The 23,290-nt window shown below is 42.5% G+C and overlaps 1 protein-coding gene and 1 long non-coding RNA gene across 2 annotated transcripts in view; one reads left to right on the top strand and one right to left on the bottom strand.

The window, feature by feature from the left end:
* LOC119745681 overlaps positions 1–23,290 on the top strand; it is a 42,895-nt gene that overhangs the window by 678 nt on the left and 18,927 nt on the right. The window contains exons 2-4 of the mRNA XM_038222215.1: positions 10,228–10,375; positions 10,548–10,684; positions 15,023–15,182. Coding sequence (XP_038078143.1) covers positions 10,228–10,375; positions 10,548–10,684; positions 15,023–15,182 — 445 coding nt within the window. The remainder of the gene's footprint in view (positions 1–10,227; positions 10,376–10,547; positions 10,685–15,022; positions 15,183–23,290) is intronic.
* On the bottom strand, positions 2,696–7,431 carry LOC119745682. The gene is made up of 4 exons (XR_005273649.1): positions 7,265–7,431; positions 4,692–4,741; positions 3,576–3,653; positions 2,696–3,094 (listed from the first exon to the last, which is right to left on the bottom strand). It is a non-coding gene; the product is annotated as an uncharacterized LOC119745682 (long non-coding RNA).

Raw genomic sequence — 23,290 nt, 5'->3', positions numbered from 1 at the left:
TACATTGTATGATCATTCACATTTTATTGAACTGAATCTTCGTAAGTTCATTAATAATGTTTTTGAGTTATCCACAATTAAAATGCCTCTTAGCGGTTTATGAATAATTGATGATGAATCAAGACTATATAATGGCGATTAGATTCTACTCGACTCAGTTGGCTTGCCTCGATGTTCCTTTAGGGAATCTTGCTTAGCAGGAGTCCATCCAGTAGCGTATCCAGTTTTGGATGGGGGGGGGGGGGTGGGCAACCACATATCCGCGCCGAAATGCAGACATATTGCCCCCTCCGCCCCCCCCCCCCCCCCCCCCGGATACGCAACTGAGTTCATCATTTGCAGCTCTCCAAAAAGTAACTGACGTAGTTATTGTTGGAAAAAAAACATGCTTGGTTGGAAGATAGTAAGGGGACTAAACTTCCTGTGAAATTATTCTTTCTGGCAAGCTGTCATTTTCGGAAGGTCTTTCCAACGAGACGTTAGAAATTTCCGTGAGTAGTTCGTTTTTTTATTTGGCGAAGCGCGCGCATTATGGGCGCGCCCGGCCGCGATATTTTTTTTTACACAACTATCTGGGGAACTTTGTTGCGCTTTCCTATGGAGCATGGTTTTTATAACCAGCTTGAGTGGAGGCTACTATTTTTCAACTTGGTACGAATTTCGGACTTTATTTCCCTTTTTTTTTTAAAAATCCTCCAGAGCCTCGGATCAGAATAGAAAAAGAAAATTGCTGCTATACAAGTAGTATCCGACTGAAAAATAACGTTTCTAAGATAAAACTTGAAATTTTTGGGAAAAAAAAGCAAAATCTGAACCCGGGTCGTCTGATCATTAGCCAGCATGCCTATTAACGAAGCTTTGTGATAGTATACGCGCGCGCGTGTAGGTAAAAGGTTACAGGATTGTAGAGCGCCAGGTAACCTTGATTCAAGTCGCCTGAAAAAAGGTTACCCTGTACTATTGTGTAAATAAAATATTCGCCGCCCGGCCTGCAATCTTCGATATGCGCGCCCAGTACGCTCTGACTTGCCAGTCAGCGTCGTTTACGTGTACATCACGGCCAGGGGTTAATAAAGGAACGCACACGCGCCCATGGAGTCGAGGCTGTGAGACCGCTGTGACTCGGCAACTTTGGATTTGAAATCGAGATCCTAGAATATTGTTTTTTTTTCCGGAATATACAACGTTCACTGAGCAGAAACTTTATCAGGGTAGTTGTTTAGCACCCTTCTTTAGAATTTGAACACTTTTGTCGCTTCACACGAACAAAATGCACAGATTGCATTTGATGAACGGACTGTACAGTGTGTATCAAAAAAATGCAAACAAATAAACTGAATGCCAGATGTAGAATGTGTAACCAACATAAAAAATATAGGTTTGGTTTGAAAGATACGCCTTTCCATTTTAAAATGAGACATCAAACGTCCAAATCTGATATTTTTGACAGGGTTATGAGTTGTCTTGATCTTCCAAGAGAGGTCAAAATGACCAAGGGACCATGTTTTAAATTTGAGGCATTTGGACAAATGTTGCCTAAAATGTTGCTAAAAGATGTGTTTAGCGAGTAAACACAAATCTGAACACTTTTTTGCTATAAGTTTGTAAAAGTTTGCTATAAGTTTTGTTTACATTTTTTTTTATAGGCTCCGTGCGCCAATAAAAGAGGGTGCACTTTTACCTCTTTTGAGAGCTCTGTTGACGCAACCTTGTTCCCCATGAGATCTTGCTGCGCAACGTTGTTTCCCATCATGCACTGCGCGATCATGAGTGAAGAAACGCGAACGTACGCGCCCATGGTGTCGAGGCTGCTGTGGAAGCATAGGGTGCGTTCGATTAGCTTACACGTGTATACGCGGGGTTACACCCAGGGAAAGCCACGCAATGAGGCTAATCAAACGCTGCGGTGTATTCGCCTATGGCATGCTGGGGAAATGAAGGTCAAAGGTGTTAAGGGGCGGGGCCAAATGTGAATGTACACACAGCGTCGTCTGCTCACCGGGAAAATAGAGATGCGGCGATCCGGCTAATTTAATTAGCTGTAGATCATTGCAATACGATAAATTAATGAGAGAATCAATAGATTTGCTCTAAATTATCGACAAGTATGTCATAAAGACCGATGTAAACGTAAATTTCATCCTAAATCGTTTGGAATTCGTTCCAAAAGTTGAGGCATTTTCGGCTTGAAAGAAGTTCATTTCATAAGCTTGTTATTGATAAATTGAACTTAGGCCTTAATTTCGAGAGTCGAGTCCATGACAACAAATTGCAGACAAAAGCCGTCACAAATATTGCCACAGTGTTTTTTTTTATTTATTGACACACTTTCAAGAAATACATTTAGAAGAAAAAAAACTTCCATTTGCCTTTTTAAGTACAAATGTATATAACTTATTGCTTCAATCTACAATCATTGGATATTTCATAACTTGAAAAACGTTTTTTCTTGCATATCGTGCTTCTCGAAATTGAAAATAAAAAAATTGTCTGTGTATCATCCATGGATTATAACTATTATTTCAGTTTTCATTGCTTTTGAAACTCTAAACTTATTTAGTGCTTACAAGATTATGTCGGTACATGATAAAGATCCATTTATTAGTAATTAATACCTCCTTTATTCATAAAAAACAATAAGTACATTTTCTGTTCAGGGAAAACAAAAAAAGCAACTTTTTAAAGATAAGTGTATATAGCCGACAAATAAATACTTCTTTAATATATGAACACATTATTTACAAAATATCTGAACAAACATTGTATTGTGTGTTCGAGGGCTTAGGAGAAAAAATGCACATACATTGTATTGACATGGATGGGACTCACGTCTTTGGATCTTCATAATAAATGGGTGTCTTGTGTATGTTCTTCCAGTCAACAATTATTTATACATTTATTATAAGGTGTTGAAATTTCAGAAAATCAAATTGACTCGAACATGAATTTGACTCAACTCGACCTTCTTGACTTAATGACTCAACTCAACAGGAGTAACAGGCTGGACCTCTTTTGACTCTTGACCGCTTTCTTTTTCACCGGTGAGGGCTTCGTTTCCTTGAACACCTCCAATAGACGAGATGTCTCTTGAAATCTGCAAAAATAAAAAAGAGGAAATAGGTGATATTTCTCAGGGATTAAAGGAATATGACTATGTTTTACAATGCAATTGTGGGAAAAGAATAATTTACTGACAATTTGTTGTGAACATTCACCTCGGTTCAGAGACTGTTTTCTGGATGGCTTCTATTAGAACCTCGACTGTGTAATAACTTTAACATTTTGTCAGACCATTTAAGCTACACAACTGCACATACTTGGGGTGCAATGCAAACATGCTCTATTTGACCTTTCAAGTGACTCTGTTCATGGAGCGCCTTTTACTACAAAATATCACAATTGATCTTGCTTCAAATGGAATGCCTTTCATACAAAGAGAAAAACAATGATTACTACAGATCTCTTTAAGCTTTTCAGTTTATCCTCGCAGTTTTCTGCTGGAATGCCAATTTCTTTTTCAATTTTAGTTTTCACACCGGCTTCTTTACTTTGACTCTTGCAGTCTGCCTTCATACCTTGCCATTATTTTGATCAGTTGTCATGGTTCACCATCCCATCATTCATGTGTGGTAGCAGACGACGTGGTTGTTATCCTGAAATCGAGGAAATTACAAGCGATGCAAGGGTCATAAAATCACATTGACTAAAATTCACTTTCATGCACTAAAACAACCAACTGGACACATTTTTTTAAAACTGAATGTATAGATAATTATGGACCACATGTCATGTATCATTAATGGTAAGATAAAAAAAATTCTAAATTATGCAAATTCTAAGCAGAATATTAAATGTCAGTTGACTATCAGTTATTTTCCAACCATTTATCCTATTTAGAGATATTGACAAGAAAATCAATTCGTAAAGAGCCAAAATCGCTCCAAATTTAAAATGCAAGTATCTGTAGCACAAGGTACTATTGCGGGTGACAGAGCACCTTCTGATTTTAAGAGAGAGTCTACTTAGATTTCCTGTGGAAAAAAAAAATTACTGTTGATTATGAAAACTTGAAAAGGTCCAACGTGATTGATGTTCTAATGTGACATATATTTGGATTCTTTGGATTTTTTGTAAAAACCAGTGTTGTAGTACTCTTGCTCGGTACTCGTACTCGTACTCGAGTACTTTTTTAAGTGTACTTGAACTGGTACTCGCATGTCAAAGTACTCGTACTCGAAATGACGGTACTCGTACTCGGGCAGCAAAGTGCTCGTACTTGACATGTCAAAATTGTACTCGATCATCAAAGTACTCGTACTCGAATAGCGGCCTTATCTTATCGATACTTACAGTTTGAAATGGTGGATTGGCTGCGTTTGTGGAGTACTCGAAGTTTCCTGATTTTCCTCTGTGCACGTCTGGACAAACACTTTTAACAGCAACCCGTGAGTAAGTCTGTATTGCCCTATGGCTGTATTTGGAAATAGAAGTACTCGGAAGTTCAAGTACTCATACTCGGCAACGCAAGTACTCGGCAGTACTCGGTACTCGGAAAAAAGTACTCGACTACAACACTGGTAAAAATGTATTTCAAGTCATGTGGTAAAATATTTGCTTGTTTTGGGGCAAAAATGACTCAAAATACAAAGATGTACCTTTTTTCAAAAAAATGAAGATTAATAAGTGTTTACCTGAAGCAGCTCTTCATGATGTTTCATAAAACAAGTTTCTTACACTGAATCTGAAAGAAAACAAAGCAATAAAACAAGAAACATTTAGAGCTCTACTTTTCAACGGTCCTCTTTCTTTTTACTTTTTGGGAAAGGAGTCAAATGATCTGAGGACCGAAGGCTCTGCGAACTGATGAACATTTTTGACTTTATCTTGCGACCAGCATGGCTATATGGTATGGATATCGGTACCAGTGTAGGTACATAATGCCTAGAGCGTATTTCAGAGACAAATTTGAAAAACGCGAATGCAACAAAGAAGATTTAACCCTTCTTCCTCAATCAAAAAGGCGAGATCTCGTGAACGTTAAGAGAAATTAACCGATAAAAAGATGCCACTTGTCTATTTGTAGTACCCACAAAAAAAGCACCCGGCAAACGGGCCCTTCTCGAAACACACTGGCAGTGGCGGAAATCTGTTCTGGGGACTGGGTATGACTAAACTAATAAAAAATTGCACGGCCCTGAAAATTCGAAGGCGGGGGGGGGGGGGGGGGGGGGGGGGTCTTGCATGCTGGACACCACACAATGACACCAGGGGGAGTTAAACAGATGTACATCATGTATACCTACGCCCCTTGACCTTACATCAAAAGGCGCATTTAAAGCTGTTGTACTTTTTCTTCCTTTTTCAGTACTCTATTGAATACATTTTAATTGTAGGGAAGTTTAAAATATCTCAAAATCTGCCCTTTTTTGTCTTCTCACCACGTGGGCAAGGGGTTTGGGGATGTGATCCAATAGTCCATCCCCCTTGGTCAAAAATGGGGGGGGGGGGGTACTACCCCCATCCCTCCAAGGGCGGATTTTTTTTTTGGGGGGGGGCAACGGAGGCCCGCCCCCCTCACCCCCCCCCCCCCCATAAAAATAGAACCCATTTTTTTTATGTGACGTCGCAATTAAGGCAGGCACTCTGGGCAGCTCATTAAACAACACTGGTATCTATACCAATGTAAATCAACAGAAATATTCTCTATCAAAAATGTTCGCAGAGCCTTCGGTCCTCTGATCATTTGACTCCTAGCCCAAAAAGTACAAAAGAATGAGCAACAGTCCTGCTGATGATTATAACAAAACCCAAAACCCAATTTTATTCCCCTTTAAATAGTACTTCACGGCGGCAAATTGGCAAATTTTCTTGGAATTTTCCAACAATAAAAATTATTCCCTGAACTTAGCCTGCACATATCGATCCATCCTTGCTATGTTCTCAGCTATAAATCACTTCTCAAAAAAAGAAAAAAATGCCCAATCTGACAAAATTTATTGATCATGGTGGCTGCCCCCCCCCCCAAAGAAATTCCCCTCCATCCGACTTGACATGTAACAGAGTGGCTTCGTGTATGATAACGCCCCCTCCAAATAAACGCAAAAGTTGCACGTGTACAGTCTATGTAGCGCGGCCACGCAGCAGTGATGGGTTGTTGTATACCAGTCCATGTAGACTGGTACCCCGCTTTAAGTAATTTTGGGGTTTACAATTTTGTCGCAGGACTTATAGTAATTTTGGGGTTTACATTCGTCGCGGGACTACTACAGTAATTTTGGGGTATACATTCGTCGCGGCCGGGACTTACAGTAATATTGGGGTATACATTCGACGCGGGACTTACAGTAATTTTGGGATATATACATTCGTCGCGGGGCTTACAGTAATTTGGGGGTTTACATTCGTCGCGGGACTACTACAGTAATTTTGGGGTATACATTCGTTGCGGCCGGGACTTACAGTAATATTGGGGTATACATTCGTCGCGGGGCTTACAGTAATTTTGGGGTCTACATTCGTGGCGATACTTACAGTAATTTTGGGGTTTACTTTCTTCGCGGGGCTTACGGTAATGTTGGGTTTAGTTTAATTTGTGTTTTATTGTACATTTAACACGAATGTTTTATTTGTTATTTTATTTATTTTTTTTTTTTACGTTTCAATTTTGTTTTGTTGTCCTACATTTTCATTGTTAATTGTACGTTATTGTTCATTTTTTTTTGCATTTTATTTATTTTATTTTTGCTAAACTTTTTTGCCCTAATGGCCGCCCATAGTACGACAGTAGTTGAAAACTGCATTACGGCTGCCGTAATAATAGTCACTAAAATTTGAATTAATGTTAGGCTAACTCCTTTTTCTTCGAAGCCCGGCCCTGTTATTAACAAAATAATAATTGAGGCCTATATATACTGAACCATCGCAAAGAACGTAGTATCATACTATTCAGACACCACTTATTTATATCATGGAGAGTGAAGTGCATTTTCAGACTCCTTTTTTTTTTTAACCATCGCTATTGTTACGGCAGCCATCCGGCCATGACCAGTCCATGGCCGGCTAGTGCCGTACCGCGATTTTCGACTGCTTTCGGTACGACATTGGCCTAGCTATAGCAGCCAACCGTCGGGTTCCGTCCCTGAAAATAAACGGACCATACAACTTGCACATAGTTTCCAATTTATTTTGTCTGATAAATAAACTTTTCTTTCCATTTGCGTCATAATCTGTACATTTGTCATGTTTGTACTGTAGTTGTACTTACGTCGCGGCGAATTCTGCCCGCCCTGTTTAATTTTTGCGAAGTCGGGCTAGCCCGTTACGTCATTACACCGTGACTTCCACCAGAGACCCGCTCGCCAGCTCGGGTACTGGTGTATGACACCGGAGCAGACACGAGAATCACGTGATGGCTAAACGAACGCTCCCGTGTAAGGGAAACTTACACGTGTAAGCTAATCGAACGCACCCAATACGGTACATTATAATTAGGGCTGCAGTTTATCCGTTTTACGTGCCGACGCCATCTTTAAGTTGTGATTTTGAAGAATCAATCCTTTCAAACACAACGTTTGGACGTTGTGTTAATTAGCAAAGATTTGTATTAAATGTACGTACCCCTTTCGTGCCTTTACAACCACAGATACAGGGTTTTTATAAGCGAAAAACGCGACTGACATAATCCATATCGTACAGGCATCGCGACTTTTGAATCATAATTATTTTTTTATACGTGACGTTACGTGCAAAGCTAAGCACGCGAGCGCGAGCGCATTATGGGCGCGCCCGGCGTGCAATCATCGAAATGCCCGCGCAGTACGCTGTGAATAGCCATTCAGCGTCATTTACGTCATCATCACAGACAGGGGTTAGTGTAAGGAACGAGCACGCGCCAACCTCGTCCCCAGAGATTCGAACACTACGCGCCCATCACTACCTGCTCTCTCACCCTGGTATTGGATCATTTGCATGTGCAAGATTTTTGCACACGAATGCAAATGAGGAATAGTGTGGTGCCTTGGATATGCTTTACATTAGCGTTTGTTTTTGTATGCGGTGTCTGGGCCAAAAACAGAGTCAATTCGTCGCAGCACGAGCACGGCGTGAGTTACGAAAACACGATTTTTGAAAATTAAACTTTTACGGTCTTATCGAGACAACATGCAGTATCACATTTCATATAAATATGAACAAACTGGAAAGGAAATTAGTATTTTCGAGAAGGCGTGGACGAATGATCGCAAAAACACGTACTGCACGTTGTGAATAATAACACCAAGTACACGATAAAAATCCCTTACTGGCCAATTGCGGTATCGAATCAGGATACAGGAAGAAAGTTTCCTATCCAGGGTTTACTATTGGAAACGAGGTTGGAAATAAAGTAAGCACTGGGGACGAGGTTGAGCACGCGCCCCTGGAGTCGAGGCTGAGTCTTTTTATTCTATATCTATGTGTGGAAGGGACACATAGCGTGCGCGTACCGTACTGCGTACTACGCGTGAAGTACGCACGATTTCCTGAATATGCCATAGATATAGAATATATTCTATCTATAAATATGCAAACCCATCCCGTCTTCGCGTGAGCGTCAGGCGACGTCGGCGAATTCAACTTGCGATGGTCTCCGAAACTAATCCCCGCCAGCCTCGACTCCATGGGCGCGGCGCGTCCATTGCGCAAGGCATGATGGCCGTTGATGGGGTGCTTGTGCACGGAGCCTCTAGCTTTAAGTATCTTGAAACTTAAATATTTTCCACAGGTGCTTAATACGAAGCGTGATAACTTAGAAAAAATGTTGCACAATGCGAACGTGTATCATTACTTAGTGTTTTTTGGGGCAATAAAACCTAATTTGATTTACATCATCACCCCGACGCAAAATTTCCATATTATGAATAGTGTTTTTTTTTGTTTCTTTGAACATTTTGGACACTGATTTAAATAACAAAAACCTGTCCACAATGAGGGCGCTCTGTGCAAGTTCTCTGCAAGGCCTGCTAAAGTCAAAGTTCAGTCAACCTCGTCCCCAGGGTGTCGAACAGTACGCGCCCATCACTACCTGCTCTCTCACCCTGGTATTGGATCTTTAATGTGCACGATTTTTGAACACGTATGCAAATGAGGAATAATCTGGTGCCATATGTGCGTTACATTAGCGTTTGTTTTAGTATGCGGTGCCTGGGATAAAAACAGAGACAATTCGTCGCAGCGCGAGCACGGCGTGAGTTACGAATCGAAGTTCAGTGTACTCGATTATGTGCAGTGGCGTAGCCACGGGGGGGGGGGGGCGTGGGGAGGCGACAGCCCCTCCCCATGAAACCTTGTCGCCCCCCCCCCTAGTCGCCCCCCCCCCCACTGAGATTTTGAGTTTCTAAAAAAATTATCATTGATCTACATGACGCCCATCCCATGAAATGTTCCAGCTCCCCCCCCCCCCCAGCGCCAGCCCCCCTCCCCCCCCCCCCCACTGAAAAAAAATCCTGGCTACGCCACTGATTATGTGTTAATATAGGTTTTCTCGGCCAATTTCCTAAAATGTTCTTTCACTGCTGAAAATCGGTCATTCACTTTCGTCTGAATTTGAGAATCGCTCTGAACACCGTCACGCGTTTCATTTTCGCTACAAGAGCATTCGATTCCATTTCAAATCGATCAATTATGTGATTGAGCAGAACCTTTCGTTTTTGCGCATTCAGATTGTTTACAAGACTTCCTTTTCGCTTGTAGAGGGCGATTTCAAACATTGGCCATTCTATTTCACTTTTAGTAAATGTTTTGTGATGCAATCTGCTATTTTGAATGAGAAAAACGTACTTTTGATTGCACATTCACGAAATTGTATTCCAGAACTCTGCGCGAAAAGGTATGCTTGCGTATAAATGAATGCACATGTAACGTAATTGGCCGTCTGTTACTCAAATCAGTATGCACGGACATTGAAAACGATCGAACTTTCGTTGAATTGAAATGGGATTAAAGACGTGCATTCAAATTCAGACAAAAATGAAAGACTGGTTTTTAGAAGTGAATGAACATTTCAGAAAATTGGCCGGGAAAACCTACTATTACGCAAATAAACATCCTCTGACAGATTTCGTTGGAAATGTGTCCCTGGCGTGCAGTGGAAAAGTTATAGATTCTGGGATTTCAATATTAAAATGCATATGGTTATAATGCAGTAATTTAATTAGTTTAAAAAAAAAAATCTTTCTCCTTGTATCACAGGTCCTTGAGGAGCTTGGCTATCTGGGAAACATCAAACGTTTTGCTGGGGCCAGTGCCGGTTCAATGGTTGCTGCACTGGCGTCTGTTGGATATGACTCGCATGATATCGAGAAATTCCTGAGAGGAGATATCACGAAAGTCTTCCTTGGTGAGTAGGCGGAACCGAGTTGCATTTTCGGGGCAGGGCGGGGGGGGGGGGGCTGGTGAAGGGGTGGGCAGAGCCTGGGGAGGAGGGGGCTAATATTTGTGATCATCATGTCATCAATAGAGCATTGGATACAAGCGAATGTACAGAATGATGGTTTGTGGTTTGATTCCAGATGCCAGATTTGGTAAACTCAGCTTTCTTCCTAACATGCTGAGGAACTACGGTTGGCATCCCGGCAAGAAGATCTTCCACTGGTTCGGATTGCAACTCAAAAAGAAGACGGGCAAAAAGGACCTGACATTTAAGCAGGTGGGTCAAAAGGTGTGATGAGAATGGAGGGAAGGTTATGTCCCTGTATAGTGCCTAATTTGTATGATTGATTTGTTGCGTGAATCGGGGAGATATTACGAAAGCCCGTTAGTGCCATCGAATGTATAGGCCTACATTGCTCTTTTGCAAGTATATGTTTGGTAAATCTTGTTTTTCGGATGTATATGTTTGGTGAATCTTGTTTTTCGGATGTATATGTTTGGTGGATCTTGTTTTTCGGATGTATATGTTTAGCAAGTCTTGTTTTTCGGATGTATATGTTTAGCAAGTATTGTTTTTTGGATGTATATGTTTAGCAAATCTTGTTTTTTGCAAGTATATGTTTGGCGAATCTTGTATTTTGCATGTATATGTTTCCCGAGTCTTGTTTTTTGCAAGTATATGTTTGGCAAGTCTTGTTTTTTGCAAGTATAAATTTGGCAAATCTTGTTTTTCCAAGTATGTTTCGCGAGTCTTGTTTTTGTGAAGTCTATTTTTAGTAACAGTCTTTTTTTTTTTGCAAGTATATGTTTGGCGAGTCTTGTTTTTTGTAAGTATATGTTTCCCGAGTCTTGTTCTTTGCAAGTATGTTTCGCGAGTCTTGTTTTTGTGAAGTCTATTTTTAGTAACAGTCTTGTTTTTTGCAAGTATATGTTTGGCGAGTCTTGTTTTTTGTAAGTATACGTTTGGCGAGTCTTGTTTTTTGCAAGTATGTTTCGCAAGTCTTGTTTTTGTGAAGTCTATTTTTAGTAACAGTCTTGTTTTTTGCAAGTATATGTTTGGCGAGTCTTTTTTTTTTATAGTATATATGTAGGGACCCGATCTGCTACTCCCCACACAAAATTGTTGCACCCCTATTTTTATTTTTGGAATAGTCCTACTAGCTTGTACTTGTAGCTGCATAACATGTGGTCCATGTAATAATGGTACGGTATCCGGTCACTTCGGCACCTTGGCAACTCGGCACCTGGCAACTCGGCACCTTGCCAACTCGGCACCTTGCCAACTCGGCATTCAGTCGGCACACAGCCAACTCGGCACCTGGCCAACTCGGCACCCAAATTTTGCCTCTTTCTCACAACTTCCAACTCGGCACCTGACCAACTCGGCACCTGTCATCCCGAAAGCAAAATGCTGTTTTGCCGTTATTCACAACCAATACCCCATCTCGATTTTTTTTTGGGGGGGGGCTGGAAATGTTGGCGCTGTGCGGCCAGGCGTGGCACTTGTCACCGGCCGTGCGCGGTGGCGATGGCCGGAGGGCATGTGCGGTCAAGCACGGCACTGTCACTGGCCGTGCACCGTGGCGATGGCCGGTGTGGATGTGCGGCCAGGCCAGGCGCAGTGCACCGTTGCCGTGGACTTGGAAGGACAAGCGTTGACCGGTGACGGCCAGCGTACAGTGCTTTCTACCCGTACTCAAAATATCGGAGGAACTGTCAACGAACGTTGCAATCTGATATCGCCAGTTCCATTATAAAAACAATTAGGCTATTAGTATACTAGTAACAGCGTATTTACCAGCTCAATGAAAATCAGTAATGTGCGGACTGATTACTGAGAAACATTTCGATTTTTTTCACATGGGGAGGTGCCAAGTTGGTCAAGTGCCGAGTCGGCTAGGTGCCAAGTTGGTTTTTGTACAGGTGTCGAGTTGGTGGGTGCCGAGTTGGTGGGTGCCGAGTTGGCAGGTGCCGAGTTGGCAGGTGCCGAGTTGCCAAGGTGCCGAAGTGACCGGATACAAGCTAGTAGGACTATTCCAAAAATAAAAATAGGGCTGTAACAATTTTGTGTGGGGAGTAGCAGATCGGGTCCCTACATATAGGCCTATAGTTTAAAAAAACAAACCCAAGACTCGCTAAACATATACTTTCAAAATACAAGACTGTTACTAAAAATAGACTTCACAAAAACAAGCCTTGCGAAACATACTTGCAAAAAAAAAAGACTCGCCAAACATATACTTCCAAAAAAACAAGACTGTTACTAAAAATAGACTTCACAAAAACAACACTCGCGAAACATACTTGCAAAAAACAAGACTCGCCAAACATATACTTGCAAAAAACAAGACTGTTACTAAAAATAGACTTCACTAAAACAAGACTTGCGAAACATACTTGCAAAAAACAAGACTCGCCAAACATATACTTACAAAAAACAAGACTGTTACTAAAAATAGACTTCACAAAAACAAGCCTTGCGAAACATACTTGCAAAAAAAAAAGACTCGCCAAACATATACTTCCAAAAAAACAAGACTGTTACTAAAAATAGACTTCACAAAAACAACACTCGCGAAACATACTTGCAAAAAACAAGACTCGCCAAACATATACTTGCAAAAAACAAGACTGTTACTAAAAATAGACTTCACTAAAACAAGACTTGCGAAACATACTTGCAAAAAACAAGACTCGCCAAACATATACTTACAAAAAACAAGACTCGCCAAACATATACTTGCTAAAAAAACAAGACTGTTACTTAAAATAGACTTCACAAAAACAAGACTCGCGAAACATACTTGCAAAAAAACAAGATTTGCCAAATTTATACTTGCAAAAAACAAGACTTGCCAAACATCATACTTGCAAAAAACAAGACTCGGGAAACATATACATGCAAAAAACAAGATTCGCCAAACATATACTTGCAAAAAACAAGATTTGCTAAACATATACATCCAAAAAACAAGACTTGCTAAACATTTACATCCGAAAAACAAGACTTGCTAAACATATACATCCGAAAAACAAGACTTGCTAAACATATACATCCGAAAAACAAGACTTGCTAAACATATACATCCGAAAAACAAGATTCACCAAACATATACATCCGAAAAACAAGATTCACCAAACATATACATCCGAAAAACAAGATTTACCAAACACATACTTGCAAAGAGCAATGTAAACATCCGATGGCACTAACGGGCTTTCGTAAGATATGAACATTTAGTTAGCATTGTTTACTTTTCAGTGCTAATTGAGACACGATACGAACCAAAACGTCCCGGGTCTTTCTTCCGTGTCAAAATGGAACTTCTCTGGCTCCGAATGACCCGCAAACCTGGGCAAAAGAGTCATTTTGACCCAGAAAAGTGTCAATTTTGACCATGAAAAGTGTCAGACCTGACCAAATAGAACCCAGATTCTGAGTAAAAACTGGCCCGAGACTTTGTAGAGTGTATGACGGTCTCTATGATGAGGGCATTTCAGTTTAAGGAATAATTAAAATTCTACGGTTGTCCCAATTTTTGTCTTGTTATTTTCCATTTTTATCGAAATCATTTCTCCTAAAAGGTTTTAAATTCCGTCTTCATAAACGGAAAAACCTACATCATTACTTAGAATTTCGCTTAAAAAACAGGATGATAATGACTAAAAAATACGATAACTTCAAACAATTTAAAGCATAATGTAGAAGTTTTGAGTAGGAAACAAGTTAGTAATGTGAATAAAATAGGTTTTCCCGGCCAATTTCCTAAGATGTTCATTCACTTCTGAAAATCGGTCATTCAATTTCGTCTGAATTTGAGAATCGCTCTGAACACGCGTTTCATTTTCGCTACCAGAGCATTCGATTCCATTTTAGTTCAATCAATTCAGTGATTGAGCAGCACGTTTATGTTCATTCAGATTCGTTTACAAGACTTCTTTTTCGCTTTTAGAGGGCAATTTCAAACATTGACTATTCTATTTCACTTTTAGTTCAAAGTTCTGTGATGTAATCTGCTATTTTGAATGAGAAAAACGTACTTTTGATTGCACATTCACGAAATTGTATTCCAGAACTCTGCGCGAAAAGGTATGCTTGCGTATAAATGAATGCACAGGTAACGTAATTGGCCGTCTGTTACGCCAATCCGTATGCACGGACATTGAAAACGATTGAACTTTTATTGAATTGAAATAGGATTAAAGACGTGCATTCAAATTCAGAGGAAAACGAATGACCGATTTTCAGAAGTGAATGAACATTTCAGGAAATTGGCCGGGAAAACTATACTATGGTAGCGGCATACTATAAAAATCAAGTGCGCCTCAATGGATTATCAAAAAAAAATTGAAAGAAATATACCGCAAAAACCATATTTTAACATTGCATTTACATGATGTAAACCATGATAGCATCATTTAGCCCAATAAATGCAGCAAAATATGTGCATAAATAAATAGATGCTGCGGTCGCGGCCATTTTGGATTTATGCCAATAAGGTACCCTCCCAGAAACAAATTTCAGGGTGCCAGCCGTTCTAAATGAGCTCCATACGTAAGCCACCCGGCTATGAACAGGTTTTGAAGTATTACACATTTTTTTTTACCCAACCAGCTGTACACGGGAGATTACAAGGGGGGTAACAAGGAAGCAAAAACGGAGCTTTGTATTATCGTGACCAACCTCAACAATATGGACAGCACGTATTGCCATGTCAAAACCACTCCCGATCTTCCCATCAGAAAAGCAGTTCAGATGTCCGGCTGTATTCCAGGTACAGACAATGCAGGCATTTATTGTCTTGGTAAAAGTAGGCCAACTTTACCGGTAATTCTTAAACATCAAGTTAAGTTTGTTTTTGTAAGCGATTTATGCGATGAAGAAAACAAAATTATCGCTGTGGGTAAAGAGTTTCAATCTTTAGTCCAACGAATTCGAGTAAATTTTAAAAAATGGGGAGGGGGTGGCTTGCTTGATACCACATGACACTAGGGGGCGCTGTTCATGGTACAGATGTACATCTTATGTATACTTACGTTACGCCCCCTAACCTTGCATCAAAACAGCGCATTAAAAGCGGACGTACTTCTCCCTTGTCAATACTATTTTTAAATATAGGTTTTCTCGGTCAATTTCGGCAAATGAGCAGCCAATTTAACCACTACGCTATTCTATTTCGCGCGAAATCAAATGCTACTGAAAAGGGTCATTCGATTTCGTTTTATGACCAGTCAAATGTACTGTTGCGTCATTCGATTTAACAAACTAATCATGCAATTTAACAATTCAACAAAGCAGCATTCAAATTCGCAGGAGCTTTTTGAGGCGTGTGTTTAGTCATTCAAATTCATTTTTGGGCAGTCATTTCTGGAATTTGTGCAATCTAAAAAACGCTTTGTTAAATTTTTGTTTCCTTAAGAATGATGAAGGCATAAATACGGCTCACTTTTTGGCACTTGAGTCACTTTGCCGATGTACTTCGAAGACGAGCTTTCGCTACAGTTTTACACGCATATTTCTAGAAATGGCAGCTCGTGGTCGCTACGCTAGAGTGGCCCAGGTAGATCGAGAAAGGTTGATTGAGGCCTTCGAGGGAAACGAGCAAGACTACCTTGAGCTTGCGGTCAATTTGAACATCAACAAGTCCACAGCCAGATCAATTGTTGCAACATATTTGAGGACTGGAAGGCGAGAGACGCTGGCAAGAGGAGGAGCAACCCACAGCAAGATGGATGATGACATGCGAAACCATCTGCAAGGCATCCTTGACGCTAATCCCGTCTTGAAACTTCAACAAATGAAGGCTAGTTTGAGTGAGCATCTGCCAGAGAAGCCCCAGGTTTCTACTGCCACCATAGCCAGGGCCTTGGATGGGATGATGATTACACTGAAACTAGTGGAGGACGTCCCTGATGCAAGAAATTCCCCTGAAGTTCTTGATCAACGCGTCCAGTATGGTGAGTGGTTCCTGCAGCATGGTGTTCTGGCGCATCTAGTCTTCATTGACGAGACAGGTTATAACGTCTGGACTCGACGCTCCCAGGGTAGAGCTCCACGAGGGATCGCTGCAAGACGAGTCGTCGACAGGCAACGAGGGAGAAATTGCAATGCCACCTTCGCTGTTTCTAGTGAAGTAGGCTTGGTGCACCACCGAATCGCATTCGAAACTGTGACGCGAGAAGGATTCGAGGAGTTTCTTGACAATTCAAGAGTGTGATGCAGTTTTCCCAGACGACGAACCCATTTACCTCATATACGACAATGCGAGGCCTCACGTGCGAGCCCAACTCCCTGAAGGTGCCAACCCAATGATCCAGCTGAAGCGCCTCCCTCCCTACTCCCCATTCCTGAACAGCACGGAGATGGCACACTCTGCATTCAAGGCTGCAGTTAAACGCATCCTTGGGTTACCTGAGTGGCAACATCGTGTCGGAGACAGACAGGCTGCCCAGCCAGCAGGAATGAACATGCAGCAGTGGAGGTGCGATCTCCTTCAACAAGCAGCCATCCAGAGCGTTGATGTCATCACCCAAGTGAAGTGCATGCAGTGGTACAACCATACCCAAACATATATGCCAAGATGTCTGGCACGCCAACAGATTGATGGTTGAGGAAGAAGCAACATAAACAATAAAAAACCAGGAAAAACATAAAGAAACACCCCATTCAAACACAATACAAAATTAGGTCTTGGTCAGTTAACCAATAAAGATCCCCCCCCCAAAAAAAAAATGAAGAAGAAAACAAAGAAGAAGAAAAAACCTCATTGGCCCCATGTAAAGTCTACTGGAAACATAAATAAAGAAAACAAGGTTTGCCTGAATTAAAGTGAAGATACGAAACAGTTGCCTAATACAGTTTATCTGTTTATTCGTATTTCTTTAGTCGTACTTATTTGAATTCTCTTTAAGCGAAATTGATTGCCTCTTTACGAAATTGAAAAAATTAAATCAGTAAAATCTCCAGTCGAACCAGCTTTGCTAAATTGAATGATGATTGTGTGTCACGAAAAAGAATGTAGTAGGCATCCGTCCGTCAATACTGACGATGGACTGCGCCCGGGGGATTGTCGTCTTTGTTGCAGCGGCGGCTGTGGCTGAGCAGTCCAATTCTTGCATGACAGTCTCTGCCGCAATTAGCGCAGACGAAAGGAGAGGGGACTGACTCAGGGGTGGGGGGCTGCTACTCGCAATTTCCTCCTCTGCCTCTTCTCCTGCAGCAAGGAGGTGCGCCTCTCCTCAGTGCGGTGGATCCCTGCGGCAACTGTCTGTCTCCAAGCACTGCGATCCTGGGCGGCTTCCTCCCAGCTGTTGGGGTCTATGCCAGCCTGCCTCATGTCGCGTTTACAGACGTCCTTGAATCGTAGGTTCGGACGACCAATTGGCCTGGAGCCTGACGAAAGCTCGCCATACAGGATGGCCCTTGGAAGTCGACCGGAGTCCATCCTGTCGACGTGACCGAGCCATCTGAGGCGGCGCTGGCTCAACATGGCGAACATGCTGGTGGAGTGGGCACGTTCCAAGACTTCCGTGTTGGGGACTTTGTCCTGCCATTTGATGCCAAGGATGCGGCGTAGGCAGCGCAGGTGGAAGCTGTTCAGCAGTTTTTCTTGTCTGGTGTAGGTGGTCCAGGCCTCACTGCTGTATAGCAGAGTGCTGATGACGCATGCTTGGTAGACCTGGAGTTTTGTGCACACAGTTAGGTTCTTGTTAGACCACACTCTCTTTGCCAGCCTGGCCATCACTGTGGCGGCCCTGGCAAGACGGGTGCTCAGTTCTGCGTCAAGTGACAGGTTGCTGGCGACTGTTGATCCGAGGTAAGTGAAGGTGCCCACACAGTCTAGGGTCTTGTTGTCAATAGAGATGGAGGGTGGGGTTTCGACTTCTTGGCCCATGACATGGGTCTTCTTAATGCTGATGGTAAGGGCGAACTCCTTGCATGCATAAGAGAGCCTGTCCACCAACTGCTGGAGCCCTGTCTCTGTGTGTGATGCTAGAGCTGCATCATCTGCAAATAGCATTTCCCTCAGGAGTACACTGGTCACTTTCGTCTTGGACCTAAGGCGGGCAAGGTTGAAGAGTTTGCCATCAGCTCTTGAGTGTAGGTAGACGCCTTCAGGGGATGAGCCAAATGCAAACGACAGCAGGAGAGAGAAGAAAATTCCGAAGAGGGTCGGTGCAAGAACACAGCCCTGCTTCACTCCACTGCGGATTGGGAAGGCCTCTGAAGTTTCTCCATCACAACAGACTGAACCCTGCATGTTGTTGTGAAATGATGTCACGATGCTGAGAAGTTTTGGAGGGCAACCAATCTTTGCAAGCAGCTTGAAGAGACCATCTCTGCTAACAAGGTCGAAGGCCTTTGTGAGGTCGACGAAAGCGAGATACAAAGGTCTCCTCTGTTCACGGCATTTCTCCTGCAGTTGTCGAAGGGTGAAGATCATGTCCACCGTGGATCTTGCTGCCCTGAAGCCACACTGTGTCTCAGGGTAGACGCGCTCCGCCAGAAGCTGGAGCCTGATAAGGGCAACGCGTGCGAAGACCTTCCCCACAGTGCTGAGCAGAGAGATGCCGCGGTAGTTGTTACAATCGCTGCGGTCGCCCTTGTTCTTGTACAGGGTGACGATTTTGGCGTCACGCATGTCCTGGGGGACGGCTCCTTCATTCCAGCAAAGGCAGAGGAGGTCGTGAAGATGTGGCAAAAGGGTTGGTTTCCCAAGTTGGATGATGTCAGGTGTTATCCCATCAGCACCTGGGGCCTTGCCGCAAGCGAGGCTGTCAATGGCTTTGCTGAGCTCCTCTTGCGTGGGGTCCTTGTCAAGTTCCTCCATCACAGGCATGTTTGCGATGCCATTCAGAGCCTCCTCTGACACTGTGTTTTCTGTGGCATATAACTCCATGTAGTGCTCAGCCCACCTTTCCATCTGTTTGCTGCTGTCGGTGATGACTTCACCGGACTTGGATTTCAGAGGCGCCGTTTTTTTGATGGAGGGACCTGTGGCTTGCTTGATCCCCTCGTACATACCCCTGATGTCACCTGTGTCGGAAGCGGCTTGTATGCGGGAGGAGAGTTTGAGCCAGTAGTTGTTTGCGCAGCGTCGTGCTGTTTGCTGGGCCTTGCCCCTAGCTTTTCTAAGAGCCTCAAGGTTCCTCGTCGATGGATTATCTTTGTACTCGAGGAAGGCGATGCGCTTGGCCTCGATAACTGGCTCCATCTCCGCTCCATTGGCCTCAAACCAGTCTGCATTTTTCCTCACTTTCTTGCCATATGCTGCGAGGGCTTGGTCATAAATGGTGTCACGCAGGCAGTTCCACTTGTCCACAGCACTTTGCTGATTGGAGGAGGAGAGTGCTTGATCAAGTGAGGTGAGGAAGAGCTGGGTGACAGTTGGATTTATGGAGCGGCTGGCGTTGATGCGGGGACGTGCCTTCTGCTTGGCATGGTGGATCTGCCTGCGCTGTAGCTTGACCTTACTGAGGACGAGGGAGTGGTCCGTGTCACAGTCCGCGCTATGAAAAGTGCGGGTGAAGTGGACAACGTTGAGTGTCTCTCGTCTCGTGATGATGAGGTCGAGCTGGTGCCAGCGTTTGGATCTTGGGTGTCTCCAGGAGACCCTGTGCAATGGCTTAGTCTGGAAAAAGGTGTTGGTGATGCAGAGCTGATGATAGAATCAAAAGAATGACGATATGCTAAATTGAACACAGTGCTAAAGGAATTTGAATGCCTCAAAACGAAATTGAATGGCCGAATTCTGAATTTGAAACGCAGTAACAACTGGAGAGGCAAAATAGCTTCAATTCGAACGCACGAAAATTAAATTAGCTTCTCATTTGCCGAAATTGACCGAGAAAACCTATAGTATAGGTTTTCCCGAACAATTTTGTAAAATGTGCATTTGAATTTGTAAAACATAAATTCAATTTGGCGCTGATTTTGAGAACGACAAAAATCCGGGTTTCATTTTGGCAATAACTAGCATTCGAGTTCATTTTGCATCATTCAAATAAATGAATGTGCATAACGTTTCATTTAAATGATTACAAATACGTGATTAGGCTTTCGGTCGACGGTCCTATAGAAATCATGATACAGCTTTGATTGATTTATTGATTAATCAATGTTTTGTAGGCCCAATTGATCATTAATGTGTTTGTTCGTATCTGTACACAAGGCCTACTTGAAATAGGCAAATGAAATGTTAAAAAGATATAAATCTTACCAAAATAAAATCAATCAAAATAATCTTGTAGGCATGTTATTGGGACGGTAAAGGGAAACATCACGTGTCGTGTTTCATGGGATCCGGCGGACGTTCTTGTTGTTTCATTGTCTTAATTGTATTTTAATGTCTATCTGTATTTCTTAAAGTTCTCTCTCATTTTATCAGTTCGATTGCTTGGTTATATGATGCGATTGTGGCAAATGCTGAGCCAAAAAAGAACGATTGTCTTCATCTTAGGTTTTTATATATGATTTATTACAAAAGTTGGTATGTTTTGAAAGACTACACCACTTCGTGTAGTTCAGTCATCATGATTATTCAAAAATTCAATCATTCAATCAAACATTCCTCATATGTTACTTTTGAGAACACATAAATGAATTCCAATGCTCGACCGGGTATAAATGAAATAACACTGCGTAGGAAATCAGCTGCACATTAACGAAATAGATTGATGATAATTTAAAAGGAATACAGGATTGCGGATGTGCCTTCGATTTCGCGCTAAAATGGAATGTCAATATACCAAATTCAGTGCATATTCGGGAAATCGTACGCTGATTTTTTACGACTGAATGCACCTTCGTGGAAATAGATTTATCATTTGTTAAATAGAAACAGGGATTTAGAACGTTCATTCTATTTCGCACGAAAAGGAAAGCTTCTTGTACACATTTTCCGAAATTGTCCGGGAAAACCTATAATAAAATACATTTTGGTTGTTGGGAAGTTCGAAAAATACCTCAAACTTCGCTTTGATCGTTTCTCACTACGAAAAAAGTGGGGGATGGTCCAATAACCCTCCCCCTGGTCAAAAAGTGGGGGATATAAACCGCCCCCTTCCGGATTTACGCCACTGCCTAGGTTCGTGCATGGGCATTTTCGATGTATACACTCAGTGATAATAGGGAAAAATCAATTCTTTTCCCCGTCTTGAGTTCAGGTCCGACTTTTATTGTATGCATTATCGTGACAATGGGACAAAGGGCTGACTTGATTACGAAAAAAAGGGACTGTCGATTTGGCGGCAAAAAGTCTCCCTATGAGCCACTATTACAGAATGTCAGACCATCGTGGATTTGGCAAAATAATTATTGTTATATGTTAGGGAAATAACTGGAACGGACTCACCGTAAACCATAGACACTGATAGAGTAAGATTCGTTCATAGCGAGCTGCCATCTTGGAACTCCTTTTATTTGATAACATGTAGTTCGTGCCATACGACATCTCCCCCTTTTCTAGAACAAAATAAACTGGTTAAGAAAACACATTTACAATGCACATGATTGAGTCTGGGTGTTCAATGTTAGAAAGTGTCTGCAAAATGTTGAGTGTTCCAAATCAGCTCCTAGAGTCCAATGTTCTTGGTTCAAGCAGATTTCTAGAGTTCTTGAATTAAATCAGAATGAATTTGTAATTCAGAGATGAGTGCGAGATAATGCAAGATTGATTGATTTTAACCGAGTAATGAGTGATTGAGTGATTGAGTGATGGAGTGAGGACAGTTCAGTGTTCTAGTACATGACATAATCCTGCTGCCATGCTGGTGGTTTCCTCATTCGCTGAGACTGTCTCACTCCTTGTTGCTGAGCATCTGGGTTTTGTTGGACTGGATCCTCCAGTTGGATCTCGAAGTCTGGCTCAGGTGGTGGTTGTGGCATCCGGACAATATGCCGCCTGTTCCGACGATATTCTGCGCCATTCACTCTCACGATGTAAGAACGGGGTGTGTCTGCTTTACGGAGGACCTCTCCGACTGGACCAAGTTTGCCCTTTGTTCTGATCTTCACCCGGGCTCCTGTTTCCAGTTGATCCAATGCCTTGGCGCCATGTTTCTGGTTGAAGTAGACTTCTCCCTTGGACTTGGATGCAGCGTCTGCTTGTTTCAACTTTGTCTGGTTGATTGGTTTCTGAAGGAGATTCTTGGGCAACATTGGTAGGGTAGTGCGTAACTCTCGGCCCATCATCAGACTTGCCGGACTGACACCAAGACTTGGAAGTGGGGTCGCGCGGTATGTCATGAGAGCTCGTATGGGATCTGGTTGACGCAGGATACTCTTGGCCACATGGACAGCTTTTTCGGCTTGCCCATTTGCTTGGGGATAGTGTGGACTGGTGGTGATGTGGTTGAAGCCAAACTCTCTAGCAAACTGTTGAAACTCTCCCAGGAATTGTGGGCCGTTATCTGATACAACAACTTCAGGGATCCCATATCGTGCAAAGGTAGTTTTCATGAAGTTGATGACTGCTAAGGCTGTTGTCTTCACAAGGTGATGAATCTCGATCCACCTCGAGTAGTAGTCAACGATCACTAAGTACACCTTCCCTTTCAGCTCTGCAAGATCGCACGCGATTCGTTGCCATGCTCGTTGGGGTAAAGGTGTTGACATCAGGGGTTCCGCCTTCTGTGCTGGTTGCTTTTCTCTGCAAAACTCGCATTGTTGAATGTGCTGCGCGATGTCAGTACCGATTCCAGGCCACCATATGGCTTGATTTGCACGGAGTCGGCTCTTGGTGACCCCATGGTGACCCTCATGGAGTTTCTCCAGCATTTCCTGCTGCATCTTCTGTGGGATGATGATGCGGTCCCCATATGTCAGTATGCCGTTGATCTGGCTTATCTTATCTTGTTCCTCCCAGTATCGCTTGACATCAGG

This window comes from Patiria miniata, unplaced genomic scaffold (assembly GCF_015706575.1).
Source record: "Patiria miniata isolate m_02_andy unplaced genomic scaffold, ASM1570657v1 HiC_scaffold_7, whole genome shotgun sequence".
Classification (NCBI taxonomy): domain Eukaryota; kingdom Metazoa; phylum Echinodermata; class Asteroidea; order Valvatida; family Asterinidae; genus Patiria; species Patiria miniata.
The sequence above is the reverse complement of the archived record's forward strand: the minus strand, read 5'-3'. Positions and strand labels throughout refer to the sequence as shown.